We start from the raw sequence: 17773 nt of genomic DNA, 5'->3' as shown, positions 1-17773 counted from the left end.
ACATATCTACAGGTATCACTGAGACCCAGGACCCTCAAGGGCAGAGAACAATCAAGCCTGACTCCTACACTTAGGTAGCTTCCAGGCCCACCCAGAAAATAAGCACAGAACGAAACATAATGATCACTCCAGTACAGACGACTGAGAAAGGCCATCTCATTTCTGGTGATGGAAGGGCAAAGTTGGGGGGGCACTTACAAGACTCAATCCTCTTTGCCTAAACTAACACGGCCCCTCCTCCCCTTTCTTTTCTGCCTGCCCACAGTCCTGGGAGAATGCACTGCCGACTTCTCAGCCCTTTGCCCCACATTTGCTCCCATCCTCTGGGATGGCTGCAGGTTACAATTCCAACCACAGGCTTCAGAAAGATGATACACTTGCTGGAGCCTGCAAAGGGTCAGGAGAGAGTACTGTTTGAAATACCAGCGTGACAGCTGGCTCCTTGTCTGTCTCTTCCTCCCCCACCCCCTCCCCAAACTTGTCATGGTACAAGAAGTCTATAAGCAGCCCATCAGCTTTAAATATCAGTGTGCGTGAAGCAGGAGCACGAGAGCGAGGGAGCGGGAAGCAGACAGCGAGCGCCTCTGTCGCCACTGCCTGTCAGGGAACACTAATGAATTTCACCACCAGCAACCACGCTTCAGATGGGGGGGGGGGGGGGACAGTGAGGTGGGAGGTAGTTTTCTACGGAGAACTCTCGCAGTATTAAAACATCTCTTCCCAAAGCCCTGTTAATAAATGTCACTGCAGAGGACCCACCACTAGGACGGTCTTCAAGGAAAGCGAGGGGTTGGCATGAGCCCTGAGGTCCTGCCAAACAGGAAGAGCAGTGCAAGTGTGAGACTGGAGGGAACCAGACGAAGCCCACAATTAGGAGGGTGACCACCATCACCATACTCCTTCCTAACGGTCTGTGATGCCTGGCTGAGAGGATTAGGACAAGAAGGAAAGGCCTCAGGCAGGGAGAGATTACCAGCTGTGCCTTCCTGGCCAGACTTGCTTCCCACCCATTTCAGCCAAGTCACTTCACAGACAGGCAGGGGACTCCAGACCGTCCTTCCAGACAGGGGCGGGGGGGGGGGGGGTGAGGAAACTCTGGCACCAATCTCAACAGGAAGCTACTTCCTGACAGATGTCAGGGGCCAGAGCTTATTATAATCTCCATTTTACAGATGAGGAAATTGAGGTTGAGAGTGGTAATGTGACTTTCCCAAGATCCTACAACTAGTAAGTAGCAGAGCCAGGACTCAAACCCAGGTCTCTTAATTTTTAATAAAGGCCCTGCTCTTTCCACAATACCATGTAGCTTCTCTGAAGAAGGGCTGTTCCCCTCACTGTCTCCTGTATGTCCTCTACCGCCAGGCCCTGTCCTTCCCTTCCACTCTCTCCCACCGGTACACACGCACCTCTGGCCTGGCATGGGCCACAGCTGCCATGTAGCCCCGAGCTGGGCTCCCGGCCAGGGTGAACCCAGACTGGCAGAAAAAGGTCTGGGAGCGAGCCAGGCCATCACCTGGGAGTCTCCACAGCTCAGAGGGCATGGCTGCAGGCATAAGCCTTCCCTTGGGTGCCCTCTGCGCAGCTCTGATCAGCAGTGCCTGATCTGGCAGCGACCTGCTATGCAGGGGGCAAATGACATTTAATTTCCTCTTGGTTTCCCTATGGTATAGACGAAAGGCCGTCACCTGCGTCTGGGTCTGGCAGCACAGCTGGAAGTGTTCCCAGACATGCTGCTCTGGAGAGTTCCCAAACAGAAACCAGAACACAGGCGGGTGCAGAGGGATACCCCATAGGCCAGGCTGCCAGTCCTCCCAGAGAAAACCAGCCTCAAATCTGCACTGCCCAGCAGTTGCTCGAAGCCTCCAAAGGCACTGTGTGTGTATACAGAGGGTGCCAAAAAAATGTACACACATTTTAAGGAAACAACTATTAAAATTGTGATACTCAATATATACCGACAACAAAAGATGAATACAAGGCATGTGTATACGTTTGGGGGGCACCACCAGTATATACAGCCGTTTTGCGCCACTGCGTTCTGGCCCACTGCCAACTATCTACTCGCATTCCCCCCACATGGAGCCCACGTAAATGACTACATGAAGCACACAGTGCCACAAACACTCCGTGGAACAGTAAAACATGCACCTTCCCAGTGCCACAAACACCCCATGAAATCAAATAATCTGTATCTCCCCCAGCTCCTCTCTCGTAAAACAAGATAAGCGCCTCTCTAGGGTCCCTCCCAGGGCAATTCTCGCAGCGAAAGGGCACAGTGCCCCACCTGTTGTGACTGTGGGACATGCTGGAGCTGCCTCCAGGACATGGACAGAGCTCTTCCCCAGACAGAATGGCAGAGGCCCAGAGCAGGCAGCAGGGAGTGGGACGGGGGAGGAACAGTGGACGGAAGGTTTCCAGGGCACTTCGGTCAGCATGTCAGCGGATGAGCTGCTCTCTTCCTGGCCAAGAAAACTGGGAGCTCCTTAGCACTCTGAGACCTCACTCATCCTCTACTGCAGTCTCCACCTGGCCTGTGGCCATCTTGACCTTTCGCCTGGGCTGCCTTTGTGTGGCCTACAATGCCCTCTGGAGGCTCCGTGGAGACGCGTCCTGCAAGCGGTCAGGATCGGATGCAGTCTGACCTCTGCTCCAATACACTCAAGGGCACACCTGTTCCCCTTACCCGCTGGCAGGTCTCCTGTGCCCTGATCCAAGCTCTCTGCAATCCTTTAAGACGTGTGGGCACTTGGCCTACACTTCTGGGTGGGGATTAGAACCAGGTAGTGGTTTCTAAACTGTGCTCCATGAAGCTCTAGGGTTCTCGTAGGGACTCCAGGCTACTTTGTAGACTTGGGGAGAAGGAAGAATGGGCTGGGCCTGGTCCCAGCTTCGGCCAGAACAGCTCAACTGTTGTATATTTTGTAATATTGGGCTTTAATTTTATTTTTTTAAGTTTACTGTTAAAAAAAATACTATCCATTCGGTCTCTCTACTGTGCTCCTGTGGGTTCTCACAGCATTTGTTTTGTATCTTCTTTGTAGCATTCTCATATTCTACCTCACTTAGCCTATAATTAGTTATGCATGTGCTCTTTCTGTCCTGATCACCTGGCGGTCAGTAGTTACTGGGCCCAGAGCAGCTCCCAACAGGGGCTAACTTTAGGCTACTGCTGGAACGCCAGTGCTTCCAGGAAGTGCACCTTCGATGGCAGTTTCCAACAGTATTCCTTGGAAGGGAAGAGCTATAGTGAAGGGTCACTGACATTTACAAGAAGGTCCTAGTGAAGACATGTGGCACATGCACTCTTAAATCAACAAATGGGACACACCTGCTACCATCATCCATCACCTAAATCAACCTCCAGGGGACGAAAGAGAATTTTGCATCTGGTCAATCTTTGGGCAAAATTCGGCATATTCCAATAGAAAATATCACTCGTTAGAAGTTTCTAAACCCTAAATGTGGGACCGTAGGAACATAGGATGATGCTCCTCAGCTGAGTACTCAAAGGTCTGTCCCGTTAGAGGGGTCACAAGGACTGAAAGTGGACGAAGCCCCTTGGCCCCATCAACCAAACCTACTGTCGACCTCCTTCTCTGGCCAGCTTTGGGGTGAGGGGTGGGGGGAGCAGGAGACTGTACTCCTCCTAGCTAAGCCACTTGTTAATAGGCCCTAGATTCCTTTATCCCTGGGGAAAGGAAGGCAGCCAGGAGCCCTCCCCCTTCCCCCCATACACACATGCCTCCCAGCAGGGCCAGCGAGGACAGCCATTAGTGTGTGCCTCAGCAGACAATGGGGAGGAGAAGTCTCCAGAGCAAAGGACAACTGCAGCAATTAGAATGCAGGGAGGTTCAGAAGCTATTTAACTGGGTGACCCCTGAGGTCGCTGCATCTGACTCCCATCCCTGGATAAATATTGTATGAGAGGGGAGGGGGGCGAGCGAGGGAGCCATCGGAGTGCTGCTCCTCCTTCCACTCCTTTCCCCACCCCACACGGCTGCCTCCAGCCACACACGCCAGGAACATTATTTACAGCCCTGACAGTCAGAGCAATCACTCTGCTAACCAAGAGGGAATGGACAAAGTCGACTTACCAAAAATTGACTATGGCAATTGAAGAAGAAACCAGTGCTGGTGGGGGAAGGGAGCTGAGCCAACACAGATGCGAGGCTTCTCTCACATTCTGGAACACACACTCTGCCACCCCAAAAACACTCACTGGCAGGTGAAGCTGGTCCCAACTGGCAGACAGTAAATCGGAAATGGAGCATGCTTCCACCTTTGGGGGGCCTATAATGGAAAAACTCCTGGATCTTATCACTACCCAGGTGTTCCTTAGTAAAGATGGGAGTCCTAGCTACCTTCCCAGAGGAAGCTAGACTAGCCACATACAACACTTATCCAGCTGGTCTCTTAGCTGACCTAGTGGGGAAAAGCAGGCAAATCAGACACAGCAGAAAGGGGTCAGGGTGGGGGATGAAGTGGAGAGTGTCTGAGTGCGGACTACGCCTCAGCCCCCCCACTGCCGCTCCTCCAGTCCTGCTCTAATGCACCCTGACATGCCTCTGAAGACAGAGAGCTGTTTGCAGTCAGCACCGTGATTTGTTAGTAATTATTTCCATGGTGTCACATTGCTGTCACTCTGTTAACAAAGAGACAGGCTGCCTCGGGCTGCCTGCAAGAAAGAATCGCAGAGAAAAAGGCCTGTCAGGCTCCCGGGATTCTCTGGGCTGGCTGGCTTTCTTCCCCAAACCAACATCCTTGCAGGCTTTGGAAGAAACAGTTTTACAGAACTAACAAGTCTGAGTCGTGTCACCCTTTAGCCAGGGACACTGAGAATTGATCCCACCCACTCATAGGCACCCTCCCCAAAGCCCTACAACGGAGCCCCAGAGTCCACAGATCACTGAGCCAAGGGCCACTACGCAGCCAAGCCTTGAGTTCCCTGGCCTTCATCTCGCGAGACCCCTGCTCCCTGACTCTTCTTCCTCACGGGGGTGTTCGCAGCCTCTCATGGGCTCTTGGGAGTCTGACAAAAGAAACCTATTGCAGACCACACTGAAGTAGCCGCCCCACTGGCACAGACGGTAGTTAGAGAGAACATGATGGCAGGGCACCCTCCTTCCTTGAATCTGCCAACCACTGTTCAGGACCAAAGCTGCTCAGGTGCCAACACCTCTGTAGCCCCCAGCTGCCTGCACACCTGCAAGGAGATCCCCACAGAGCTGCCCTGTCGTTCCCAGTGCAGCACCCATACTCAGAGAACTGCTGCTTTGCTTTAGTGCAAAATAATGTCTCCATTACCCTGGCTGGGAATTAGAGGACAGATCGGCAAGCGCTGACAAAACAGAGGTCACTCACCTTACAGGCATGGAAAGTTGGAGATTAATTCTCTCCCCTCTCAGAGGGAATCAGACTCCGGGATAGTGGAAGGGAAGTACCAATATTGAGAAACCCTTTCATTGCCAAGCAGCAGCAGCAGCAGCAGCAGCAGCAGCAGCAGAAAAGGGAGACCAATGCCCACAAGCCCGAGAGAGGCCCTGTCAAGGTGGCAAGGGCCACTGGCACCTAGCTCCTGCAGAATCCCACAGGACAGAGGAGCCTGCACAAAACTAAGATTCTCCTGGCGTCGGGGTCCAGCAGGCAGAGGGCAGTGCTAGCTGCCATGCACTGGAATGGGAGCTGCATGAAGGGCGGCTGTTTCGGAAGTTTCAGCTCTTTGTTCACTGCTATATCCTCAATATCCAGAACAGTGCAAGGTATAGAATGCATGTTCAATAAACATCTGCTGAAAGAATAAATAAACGAGTATGACTCAAAGGCTACTTCCACAGGCCTGGGGCCAGCCTCCCCTTATCACAGCAGTTCAGAGAAGAGGGAGGCAGTGCAGATTCTGGAAGACACAGGGACAAACATGTGTCCAAGGAACTGCAATTAGCTTTTAACAGATGAGCGGGATCGGGAATGCTGACGGGCCTAGGGAGACTCTCACATCAGACTGAACGTTCACATACTCATTCAGCAAATATGTACTGAAAGATTAAAGAAGGTAGGAGAATAAACTGCAGTATAGTGACACAATGAAATACTACACAGCAATAAAAAGGCTGCACTGATACATAAAACAACATGGATGAATCTCTTGTATGTTATGTTGAGCAAAAAAAGCCACACACACAAGAGTACATCTTATATGATTCCATTTTTATGAATGTCAAGAACAAGCAAAACTAAGCAGAAGTAATAGAAGTCAGAACAGCGGTTACCTGGCGGGGAGAGGGTCTTACCGACTGGGAAAAAGCACAAGGAAGCTTTCTGTGATGATGGAAAAGGTTCTTTAAAATGATCTGAATGGTGGTTACACATGTGTATACTTCTATGAAAATACAATGAGCTGCACACTTCACATTTGTATACTTTATGCACCTTACTAATTCATACCTTGATTTCTAAAAGATTTTTTTTTAAAAGTTGGGTCTCGAGAGTCATACAAAGGGTTTCTAAAAAACAAAAAACTATCTCACCCAAAGGAAAAAAAATTTCCAGGAGCAACAGTGACTCCTTCTTGAGTTCAGGGCACAAGCCCTTCAACCTTTACTCTCTATCTACCAGAGTACAGAGGGCCCAAGCAAGTGGCTAAGGCCTCAGAAGATCCAAAAATGGTCAAAACACAAGGGAGTGTCACCCGAGTCCTAGGTGGCATGCCCTGGAGGGAGGCCCCATGCAGCCTCCATTCCAGAACAGGCAAGCTCTAGGGAAGCAGAGATGGATCAGATGGTCAAGCCATACCCCCAGCTGTTCTGAGGCTCTCTGAAGGAGCCTGTCTGTCAAATTCTGCCACAGAACATAGACCCAGACTTCCACAGACTGAAGACCAACCTGTCTTCCTGACAAGCTGGGCAAAGACTGGCTGAGCTGCCCCGACTCTGGTAGCTATGGAGAAAGTGTCAGTGCCTACAGCCCCTCCTGTCAGCAAGGTGGAGGCGATAAGAGCCTCACAGATGGTCCAGGGGAGCTCCATATGTAAGTCCAGGGACCAGAACCTCAGCAGCAACACTTGCCTCGGGACCAATTAAGCAGTAAAGAACCAGCCAGCCAGCAGCTCGATAGCAGACCAAAGCATGAGTCTCCTACTGCCAAAACATCTCAAAGCCTGATTAGTTACTACGCAAAGATTTTTATCTTTTGTCAGCATTTTTACTGAGCGAAACTGCCATTCCAGGGGTTCCTCTAATCACTAGAGTGATTTAGACCCTATGACACCTTCCCAGGGGGTGTGATGAGGCTGCCACTGGAGGCCCACCCTTCAGCCTAGAAGTGCCCAGGCCGTGAAACACTAGAGGCTCTGTCTGCCAGGGAGACAATGAGTGTTCCCCCCAGTGTCCCTCTAGGCCCAAAGTCCTGCCAGAGCAGACAAACTTCTAAACTCAGGCTCCGAGGGAAAGATGCAGAGTGAGCTGCCTGTTGGCCTGCAGCTCCAAAGACCACATGGAGCAGAGTGGGAAGGGAGCACAGGCGAGGACCAAGGAGCCGGCTCAGTCTCCAGAGAAACCTGCTCTTGCCCTAGGGTCTGCCCATGGGAAATAAATAGTCCTCAGCGAGGCTCACAATCAGGAGCCCTTTCCCCCAGTTCTAGGCCCCAGGACAGTGCAGAAGAAGCCCTCCTGTGCTTGTGAGGATGCTGGCCCCAGAGACACGGTGAGCTCTCAGGTGGAGGCGGGGCACCCCTCGCTCCACCAAGCCCTAGAACTCTCGGCCCAAGGAACTGTCAGGCTAACGAGGCTACCCCACCACCACTCCATCTGAGCGCGACAGGCTGCACCGCACGACTGGCTTCAGGTGGCTCTTCTTTAATTAATGGCATTCCAGGCTCTGCAGGGAGCTTCACCCTACAATGAATGGCCCTCTCTCATTAGAAGCAGGCCTGCCATGATGTATTCAGGGCGAGGGCCAGGATTCATTTCCCTGTCTGTGGGTTGAGGTTGGGAGGGAGGGGAGAAGCAGCAGGGACAGATTTATATCGAGTGACTTGGATTAGCTGCAGCTGAAACATGACCCCATCAACTCAAGCTGCCTTCTTCGGGCTAACCCGATGTACCTCTGCTGACGAGAGGGCTCTAGGGAAGCTGTAGGGAGGGCAGAAGGTCTGGTTCTTGTTCTCTCTGGGCTTCAGCTGCAGCTTGAAAGCCCAGAATTCCCATACAACCTCCAGAACCCCCTCCCCACCCCGACATACACTTTGTGTGCACTGGGAGCCTGGCCTGACTGAGCCTCTTCATGGCCAGGAAGCTGACCCACTAGCCTCAGAGCTATCGGTCTAAGGCTTTGACTATGGCTCTCAGCTGATCTCCTGTTTTCTGTAGAAAATACCCTCGGGCCGGCCAGTGGCCGAGGTCGCCGGTTCGATTCCCACATGGGCCAGTGAGCTGCGCCCTCTACAGCTAAGATCGTGAACAATGGCTCTCCCTGGAGCTGGGCCGGAGTAGCCGTGGGTTGGTGTGCTGCCATGAGTGGCCGATGGCCAGCGTGAGTGGCGGGCAGCCGGCAAAAGCTGCCGGGAGCTGCTGTGACAACCGGCGACCAACTGCCTCAGCCGGGGGGAGCACAAGGCTCATAATACCAGCATGGCCCAGGGAGCTGTGTCCTACACAACTAGACTGAGAAACAACGATTTGAACCGGAGTGCGGGGGGGTGGGGGTGAAATAAGGGGAAAAAAGAAAATACCTCACTCCCCACCTCGGAGAAGGAGTGCACGGTGTGGTGATGCCCCCGTAGCTGCTGTCTGGACAGGACCCAAGCATGTTCTGCCCTGGGGCACCTCAGACCGCAGGCCACCCTGCTCTAGGGCAAAGGCAGGCATCATCGGTCTGACAGGAAAACATGCTGTCAGCCGTCACCTCACTATGGTGATCCATTAGGCTGAACCCCACCTCCGGGGTGGGGAGATTCTAGGCAATACTCCTCCTTCTCTCCATCTCCCCCTGGAAACACCTCACAGGGATCACGAGACTGAGCAGGGAAACTGGAGTCTTCTAGGAAAAAAGGAAAACTTGGGCCTTCAGCTGCCTACGTTTCCAATGTACTTCTCAAGCCTTAGAAAGAAGACCAGACCACCTATACTCTGCTAGCTTTAGGCCTAGGTAGGTTCAGGCTGGCAGCAAACAGCACACAGCCCTACAAACTCCCCCTGCAAACCCCCCTAAACTTGATATTCAGTTTTGCTTGTGCTTGGGAGAAAAATCATACTTCAGAGCCTGCTGTCTATCCATCCTCAGCTCTTTTCACATGCCCAATTCACTAAGAGAGCTGGAGGGTAGGCCCCACCTGCCCCAGTCAGCCAATCAGAAGCTTGCTTTGCAGGCCTGCTGTGTCCCTAGGAGGGCCAGGGCAGAATGACTATCATCTGTACACACACCTACTCCATGCCATCCACTCTTCTCCCGGGCCCTCGTGGGGGAGCATTCATATACCCTTCCTCCCCTACTCAGAAAGAGATGTAGCTCAGTTCCGCTTTGCTAAGCCCTATTTGGCAATGTGTCTAAACACATGCAAACTTAATTAGTTCAAGAGGAAAGCCCAAGCGCTTGCAGTGACAGATAAAAGTATCGGGAAATGAGACAAGTCAAGACTGCCAGGGAGTTCTTACTCAAGCCCCTTCCCCCAGCAAGCTGCTAATCATAGGTGATGCAGCTCAGTGCTGGGACCCACTGGCATATCCGTAGGTACGAGGCAAGGTTGTCATGTGACATGGTGACACATGCTCTCAAACATACTACGGGATAGAGGTGCCCAAAGCGATACCAGCAGTGGTTTCCTTAAGACAGATCTGAGGATTCACTCACTTGCAGGTCTTCAAGGAGGCTCTCAGGCAGCCCCCAATGACCCTGCCCCCCCAACACCTCCTGGCCAACCACGCCCCCACACCAAGAGAAACATAATAGTCCAGACCTCCACCAATACCAGCCCAGGCAGCAGCAGCCAAGATGTCAGAGAACTTCCCAAGGCTCTGCCCCTCCGTGCAAACTAAGGAGAGGAGGAAGGGCATCACAAAGCCATGGGCTGTGAAGGAAGACAGAAGCAGATGGTCGGACGGCACAGTGGTTCAACACATGGTTCTAGAATCAGAATGCCAAGGTTAATATCCCTGTCCTGCTACAACCTGGTTGTGTGCTCTTGACAAATTACTTACCTCTCTGGGTCCCAGTTTCCTCATTTGTTTAAAAAAAGTTAATAAAAAAACTTATGTTACAGGATTGTAGTAAGGATTAAACGAGATAATGTGTAACTAGCTCAGGAGGACTCCTGGTATGTAAGAAGCACTCAATAAATGCTGGCTATCTTTACCATCTGATGTAAACTTCTCCAGTGTAGCCCCAGTGCTCAGTCCCAGAGGCACAACTATCTCAGAGAAAGCCCTTCACACTGCTCTTCAGACCAAACTCTTCCTCCATGGCCTAGGCCTACGGGCCATCCCATCCAGTACTTACCACGGAGGTCACAACATGCAATGCTGACAGTGACAAAATCCAAGAACTTCCCGGTATTAGCAGCTTGGTTTTCTAACCTATCACACTCCAGCTGGTGCAGGAAAGCCCGAGATTTCTTCTTCTGTTCCACTCTCCCTGAATCTACCCACTATCCACCCTTTGCCAGGGATTCCAGAGGCCCACTCCATTACTTACTTGTCATTTATTCAAGAAATATTTACTGAACAACTACTACACGTCCAGCACTGTCCTAGGGTTACAATGACACTCACAAGCTAGTGAAAGAGACAGACAAGTAGAAGCAGCTACAATACAATTTCATGTATGAATGAGTACCTGTGCTCCACGTGCCTTCTCCAGGAAGACGCTGAGAGAATAATGTTAAAGGGGTCCTTAGGAATTTGGCCAGCTAGAACGTCTAACTGCGGGGTGGGGGGGTACATAGACAGTACTGAGAGATGAGGCTAGAGCAGTAAGCAAGAGCCTTGAAAGCCTCAATAAACAGTGTGGCTTTGCCTTGCGGGGTGTTAAGCAGGAGTATGACGTAATCTCCTGCAATTATAAGAATGGAGCACAATACACGAGACTAGAGTCAAAGAGACTAGTTAAAAGACTTTTGCAATAATCCATGAAGACTATGGTGACCTTAACTAGGGCAGTGAAAATAGGGATGGAAAGAAGGCAATGACTTTGAGAAACCTCTGGGAGGAAGAATTGACAGTATTTGGCAATTAATTGGTTGTGGCTAGAGAAAGGAACCAAGGACGACTCTCAGGTTTCTGACAGAACTACTGAGTAAATGGTCCCAGTCATTATCTGAGGGAATGGTAGAAATGTAGTGTTAGGAGAAAGACAACCCCTGAGCTTTACGGGGCCTGCGGACATTTAGGCGGGGGCAGATAATAGTTAGCTGGATAGGAACTTCGAGTTCAGACAGCAGATGGAGCAGTGTCTTTTCTCCAGTGGGATCTCTGCTGCCATGTCAGTTTCCATTTTCAGTTGCAGAAAAAGATTAGACGACATCAGCATACAGAAAGAGGATAGCTGAAGCTAGGGCAAAAGATGAGATCACTCTGGTAAGTGTGAGTATGCTGAATAAAAAGAACAGCTAGGACAGAGATCAAAGAAATGCCAATATTTAAGAAACACAAAATTTAAAAACCAAGGAAAGAAGCGTCTGTAAGACAGTGTGAAGGAAAAGCCAGAGAAAAAGGAGACATAAAAACGGTAAAGAGCCTTTCCAGAAGGATGAAGTAGTCTCCTCTGATGAATGATGCCAAGAGGGCCCAGTGTTTCAGCCATCGTCGATTTCCTACACACACAGGACAGTCACCACCCCACAGTTCTCTCCCAGGTGTGTGGTTCCATCACTGTGGGACTTAACTCCAGGTGACTGCACTCTGCCTTCAACTGTCTTGGCCATTTGACTGCAGCCCTGAGGGCACCCTCAGTAGTCCCCATTGAGTGCATGCCCCCCAATAAAACTGTAATCTTACCCTTAGTCTGAGCAAGCATCTTTTGATCTTCAGACTTTAAAATGCGAAGTGCGCCAGGTCCACATGTGCCAAGCACCAACACAGGGTGTAGGACGCACACCTCACAGGAAGGCACCCGGCATTCACACATTCGACCTCCAGTGCGAGGAAAACCCTATTCCTGAGCTGAGGCTGAGCTGGCGGAGGGTCCTCTCAATAGACTCTGAGCAGGCCCTGGACCCTGCTTTCCCCGAGCAGAATCCGATTATCCTGATCCTCTCCAAAGGCCACTTCCCAGACTGCACTGAGGGCCAGGTCTTCCCTCAGCTCAGCTCTTCCTTCCCCTCCTCCATTTCCACCTCCAGCCCCTATCTTTCTGTCTTCCTGATCTGCCCCTCTTCTCAGACCCACAGGCCACTAGGAAAGACTGGTGTAGCTTCTCAGCCACTGAGCTGTTCAGCTGGAGAACCCGTATGTTCAAGCTACAGGCTAAAATCTGAGTTCTTCAAGGGCGGTACCCGTGCAGGTCACTCGTCACTCTGTACCAGTGCCCTGTGCAGGTCACTCGTCACTCTGCACCAGTGCCACCCTCCCACCACGCTAAAATATGGAGCCCCTTTACAAAGACATTCCTGCCTGGGTACGCAGAAAAGAGAGAAAATTGGTGAAAGAACAGTAAACCCCATGAGGGGTCTCAAGAAACAGCTGGTGAGGCAAAGCAAAGGTAGGTCAGGTAGGGAAGGCAAAGTGACCGAGGGCCAAAGCCAGAACAAGTATCTTAAGCAAGTTTAGAAAGACAATTAAATCCACACTTCGTAAATTAAAACCCACCTAAGCAGGATCTGTGACTATAGCATCAAAGACCATGTAAACCTAGAGTATCAACTCACCCAGCTTTGATAAAAGATGGACACAAAATGATTTTGTCAGGAAGGAAGCAGATTTCTTTTCTCCCGTGGGATTTCTGCTGCCACTTCAGTTCCCATTTCTCAGTGCCTCTCTCGCTAATCAGGCCCTTTCCAACAAAAGTGATGTGAAGCTGGTTAGGGGGTGAGGGGGGCTGGGAGAGAGGGAGAGGACAGCAACGAGGAGCCATGGCTCTGGGAATCCAGAGTGGGAAATGGAAATATTTGCTGAATTCCTTAGACTTAGTTAAATCGAAAAATGGATGTCAAAATAAGAAGTAAGCCACATACTAACACGTTGTGTTTAACGCCACCCTTGTCAGCCTTTACCAGGCGCAGAAAAAGGTGATGGCTCTGACGAGAGCCATCTGATGAGAGGTTCCAGGAACAGCGATAAGCTGTGCGCTGTCACGCAGCGCTACTTAGGTTTCCTCTCTGGCTGTTTTTATTTTGTTACACATTTAATTAAGAGCCTTCCCAGCAGTTATGCGGAGTCCTGCTTCTAAAAGGCAGCCATAGAGCTCTCCTCCCCCAGCTCCTGCCACCTGACATCTGCTTCCTCCTGCACACTCTTTCAGGGCTTCACTGGTTTTCCCAGTCCAAACCCAAACCGGCATCCAAAGTCTGCCCAACCCGTTTTTGTTTTTTTGTTTTTGTTTTTTGTTTTTTGAAGCTACGTCATCTTTGCATTCATTTCTGTCTAACTATGAGTCTACCAATTTGGGCCTCAGTTTTTAATCTTGTTTTGTTTTTTCATCTATAAAAGGGAGATACCACCTCCTACCGGAGAAGATAGGAGGACTAAATGAGATGTGGTATGAGCTCATGAAAATTTGGTTTCCTTTCATACATACTTAGATTCTGCAACCCAACTCCTCCTCTTTATTACATCTCTTTATTATAGCTCTTCTTGATTCCATCATTTCTTGTGAAGATGCAAAGCAGCCTTCTGGGTCACCGGAATCTGCCGGGCCCACCATGCCGGGGAACGAACCAGTGCCGCAGGCTGGAATAGGCCCGACTCCGCGCTTAGGAGGCCCAGTCTGGGAGCCCTCAACCTCATGCACAGGATTATCTACACTCGTATGGGAAAGTGCCAGGCAAAGTTAACGTAGAAGATGCTAAAATGCAGGTGCTTGGGACATGAACACACCAAAGAGAGAAAACCACTGGGACAGTGGGCATCCTGGGCGGCTACCTGAGGCACTGGGCCTCTGGACTGGACCACATGAGCCCTGGAACCTACCCTACCCCAAAGAGCTTCTATGCTGCCCAACTCCACACAAGTCCCTTCTCTGTTACAAGTGCTCAAAGCTGCCCAAGACACCATAAACAAGGACAACAGCCATCCTCCTCCTTACCTTCCCACGTGGAACCCTCCTCTGATTCATGTCTGCTCAGCTTGTACAATTTCATCTGGGAGCACTGAGATCCTCTGGAGCTGTGTGTGCAAACCCAGAGGTGTGCATCTAATGTGTGTACACGACCCAAGGGACGTCGATGAGGGGTGTGCGCGCTTATGTGAGCGGGACTTGTTCTTCCTGTCTTACCTAGAGAGTTGGTGTCCAATTGCAGGCTTGACACCTAGCTGGCTGCGTAACTTCACCTCAATGCCCAGCATCCAAAAGGCATAGAAAGGACCATGCGGAGAACATAACGCCTGATTTGGTAGGAAATGTCACTCTAGAACCGCTACTCTCCACCCTCCACCAACACCCCACCCTATGTTCAAAAGCACGTGCACGCACGCACGCATGCACGCACGCATACACACACTGCTTGCTGCCACCTTCAGTCACAAAGAACACAGAGGTATCGATTCTATCCATCCTCAGCAAACAGTGCCCCCCCCCTCCAACCCCCTTTAGTTCCCTGGAGGCTGTCTGAAGCCAGGTATCCATGAGGATAGACAAGAGGCAGAAGTGTCAACCCAGCCAAGGAACCAGTTCTATCTTCCATAACCAGGGCGGGATCAGGAGACAAAGGAGAAAAAGCAGTGCGGACAAAGGAGGAAAGAGGAGGCTGGTGACTGGGGCAGCTTCTTAGAAGCACCCCTTTCTCATCCCACCACTGGGCTCTCAGTTGTATCCCAGATAAGAGGGCAGCACAGTGTAACGGTTAAGAGAAAGGACCCTGAGTCAGGCTGCCTGGGTTTGAATCCTAGGTCTGTATGTTCTTGAACCAATTACTTAACCTCTCTATACCCTAACTGCCTCATCTAAAATAGAAATAATAAGAGTACCTAGGGTTATAAAATGAGTTACTATTTCTAAAGCACTTAGAATAATAAACACATTACATTTGATTAAAAAATAAAGACCCTTTTAACTCCTTCCTTCCAGAGCAATGACATGTAGTCCTGCAAATGAAGGGCTATCCTGAGCAGTGAGACCTGGCAAAGGCGGGAAGGCCCAACAACAGCAGTCCCAATAGGGTCCTTGACCTGTCCACTCCCTGCTCCAGGGGCAGAAGGCAGGGCTCCCGACCCTCTTCTCACCCTTGCAGCCCTGAAGGTCCAGGGACTCCCTGACCTAGCTGCCTCGTAGGTTTGGACTTTTAAACCTGTGAAAGGCAAGACCTGGTCCCACAGATCCCAAGCCAGCAAAGCAGCCCTTCTCATACTCACATGACTTTTAAGTCCCAGTCTCCACAGGTGACAAAAATTGACTTGACGTTTGGATCTAAGAGGCCTTCCTTCGCCATCCACTCATCGACCCTCTGAAAAGTACACAACAAGAACAGATGAGATTTTCCTTTTATTTTCCCTGAGTCTGTGAAGAGCCACAACAGTGAAACGCAGATAAGCTGCTTGTAATCAGAGCGGGAGAAAATTGTACTCTTATCCAGCCATGGCTCCACTCCAGGCTCTCAGCCTGGGCTCTGAACTATGGAGGCACTTTCAGGAAGATCCTACAAGCCCAAGTGTTGCGGGGAGGGAGCCCCTCCACACCCGTTAACTGGCAGCCCACCCCACAGGATAAGGACAGATCCCAGTAGGTCAGTCCAAACACCTTTGGTTCTCAAACAAAGCTACAGCCTAGCACAGATATGGGTTATCCTGAGCCACGAGACTATGCTGGAAGGAGGCCCCATGCACGGACTTCAATCCCCAAGTTCATTCACTCACTTATTCATTTCACCCTCCCACCAAATGTTTGTTAACCAAACTTATGAATTTGGTTGTTACCCAAATGCAAGTGAAGTTATTTCCACCATGAGTCTAGAAAAAGAAGTCCCTTTGCTGGGAGGGAGCTGTATCCTGACAACTGGCATAGCACTGCCTGCTCCAGTCACTAAAAGCTCCTATCTGGCCCCAGACTTTATATTTCTCCTCTCCTGGTTGAGGATTCAAATCCAGCAGATTCTTTTGAAGGCTGAATTCAATTCCTAGATAGGGAAAGAAATCGCTCCAGATACACTTTAAGTCTATCTTGCCTTTATCCCTTTGATGCGTTTTATTATTAGCACTCACACTGGCAGTACAAATACTAAAACTAGTGTATAACAACAGAACTATCACGAAGCATTCATGGAGCATCGCCTATTTTTTCAGGCGATCCCAGGAGTGGGGCAGGAGAGCACAGCTCACACCACTGCTCCACTCATGCAAGAGGATTGTTTCTAAAGGCTGTATCGCATCGTAATTAGAAACGCAGGATTCAAAGTCAGACACATCTAGGTTCTAACCTTGGCTGTTCCATATTCTGGCTGTGACACTGATGGGAAGTCATTTAAAAGTCACTTAACTCCTCTAGACTTCAGTTTGCTTCATCTATAAAATGAGGTAGGACGACTAACCTTACAGGGTTGTTTTGAGAATTAAAGGTAATAATGTATTTAAGTGCCTACCACAAAACAGACAGTAGAATGAGAAGGGGAGAGAGGCAGAGCATCGTAATACAACATAGTACATACAGCAATGGAGAAGTGACCAGACTGCTTTGGGACCAAGAGGAGGAAGTGGCAGCTCTACCATTTACAGGGAAAGGAGTCATAAAGAAGGTCATGTGATTAGGGTCTTGGTGGTTGGGTTTACTTGACAGGGTGGGACACAGGAAAGGGTACCACAGGCAGAGGCACAGGTCACTCACTGCGCACGTGAGAATTAGCCGTGTAATGTCTATCTTCCCCACCAGACTAGAAGCACAATGAAGGCAGGGACTCTTCTTCACTGTGTTAACCCCTAACCCAGCGCAGTGTATTCTCAATAGACATTTGCAGATTGATTGAAATATGAGTAGGGAGTAATGTGACCAAAGTCCACAGTGTATGGAAAGGAGGGACAGGAGCTGAGGCTGGGGGACTCGCTTAGGCCAGCCTGTGACGGGCCCCGTGTGCCTAGCAGGTGGTGTACACGTGAAGTAAGGCTACTTCCGCAGGGGTAGGCCAGCTCCCCGGGCCTCAGAGATCCTGGAAGCCTGGCCTGAGTAGGCCCAAGGATCCTCTCTAGTTCTGTGGCTACAGCAGTCCAACCCCCCGGAACATCAGAGCTGCTCCCCAACGCCAGACTCTGCAGCCCCTCTTCATAGTCGGTATACGAGAGAATTCTCCTCAGCCTGAAGGTCTCCCCAGCAGCTAAATTCCGTACCTTCTCCTGCTGAATGGTTTGTCTCCCCAGCCACTTTGGCCTTGCACAGGCACAGGGACAGACACAGACACAGATACACACACACGCACACACGCACGCATGCACGTACGCGCACGCATCCTTTCCCCAGGGTCACCTAAAGAAAATAAGGCAGACTTTACATAAAAAGAGGTAAGACAAACCTGGAACTCCCTAAGTCACCGAGCATTCTGAGTCACTGGCCTTAAATCCCCAAGTGAGTGCCCCACGTGCAAGAGGGGCTCCCCAATGCCCCGGTGCCGGCACAGTGGTCCGCGAAAAGACCGCAGGACAGGACA

At 50.6% G+C, this 17773-nt stretch overlaps 1 protein-coding gene across 9 annotated transcripts in view; it reads right to left on the bottom strand.

Moving 5' to 3' along the window:
* ERI3 (ERI1 exoribonuclease family member 3) overlaps window positions 1-17773 on the bottom strand; it is a 122764-nt gene that overhangs the window by 64998 nt on the left and 39993 nt on the right. For all 9 annotated transcript variants that reach the window (XR_013993724.1, XM_081055238.1, XM_081055240.1 and 6 more), the window contains one exon: window positions 15495-15586. Coding sequence is in view for 8 of the 9 variants with exons in the window: in XM_081055238.1 (XP_080911364.1) it covers window positions 15495-15586 (92 nt within the window). In the remaining variant the exon portion in view is untranslated. The remainder of the gene's footprint in view (window positions 1-15494; window positions 15587-17773) is intronic.

This window comes from Rhinolophus hipposideros, assembly GCF_964194185.1.
Source record: "Rhinolophus hipposideros genome assembly, chromosome: 8".
In the NCBI taxonomy this organism is placed as follows: domain Eukaryota; kingdom Metazoa; phylum Chordata; class Mammalia; order Chiroptera; family Rhinolophidae; genus Rhinolophus; species Rhinolophus hipposideros.
The sequence above is the reverse complement of the archived record's forward strand: the minus strand, read 5'-3'. Positions and strand labels throughout refer to the sequence as shown.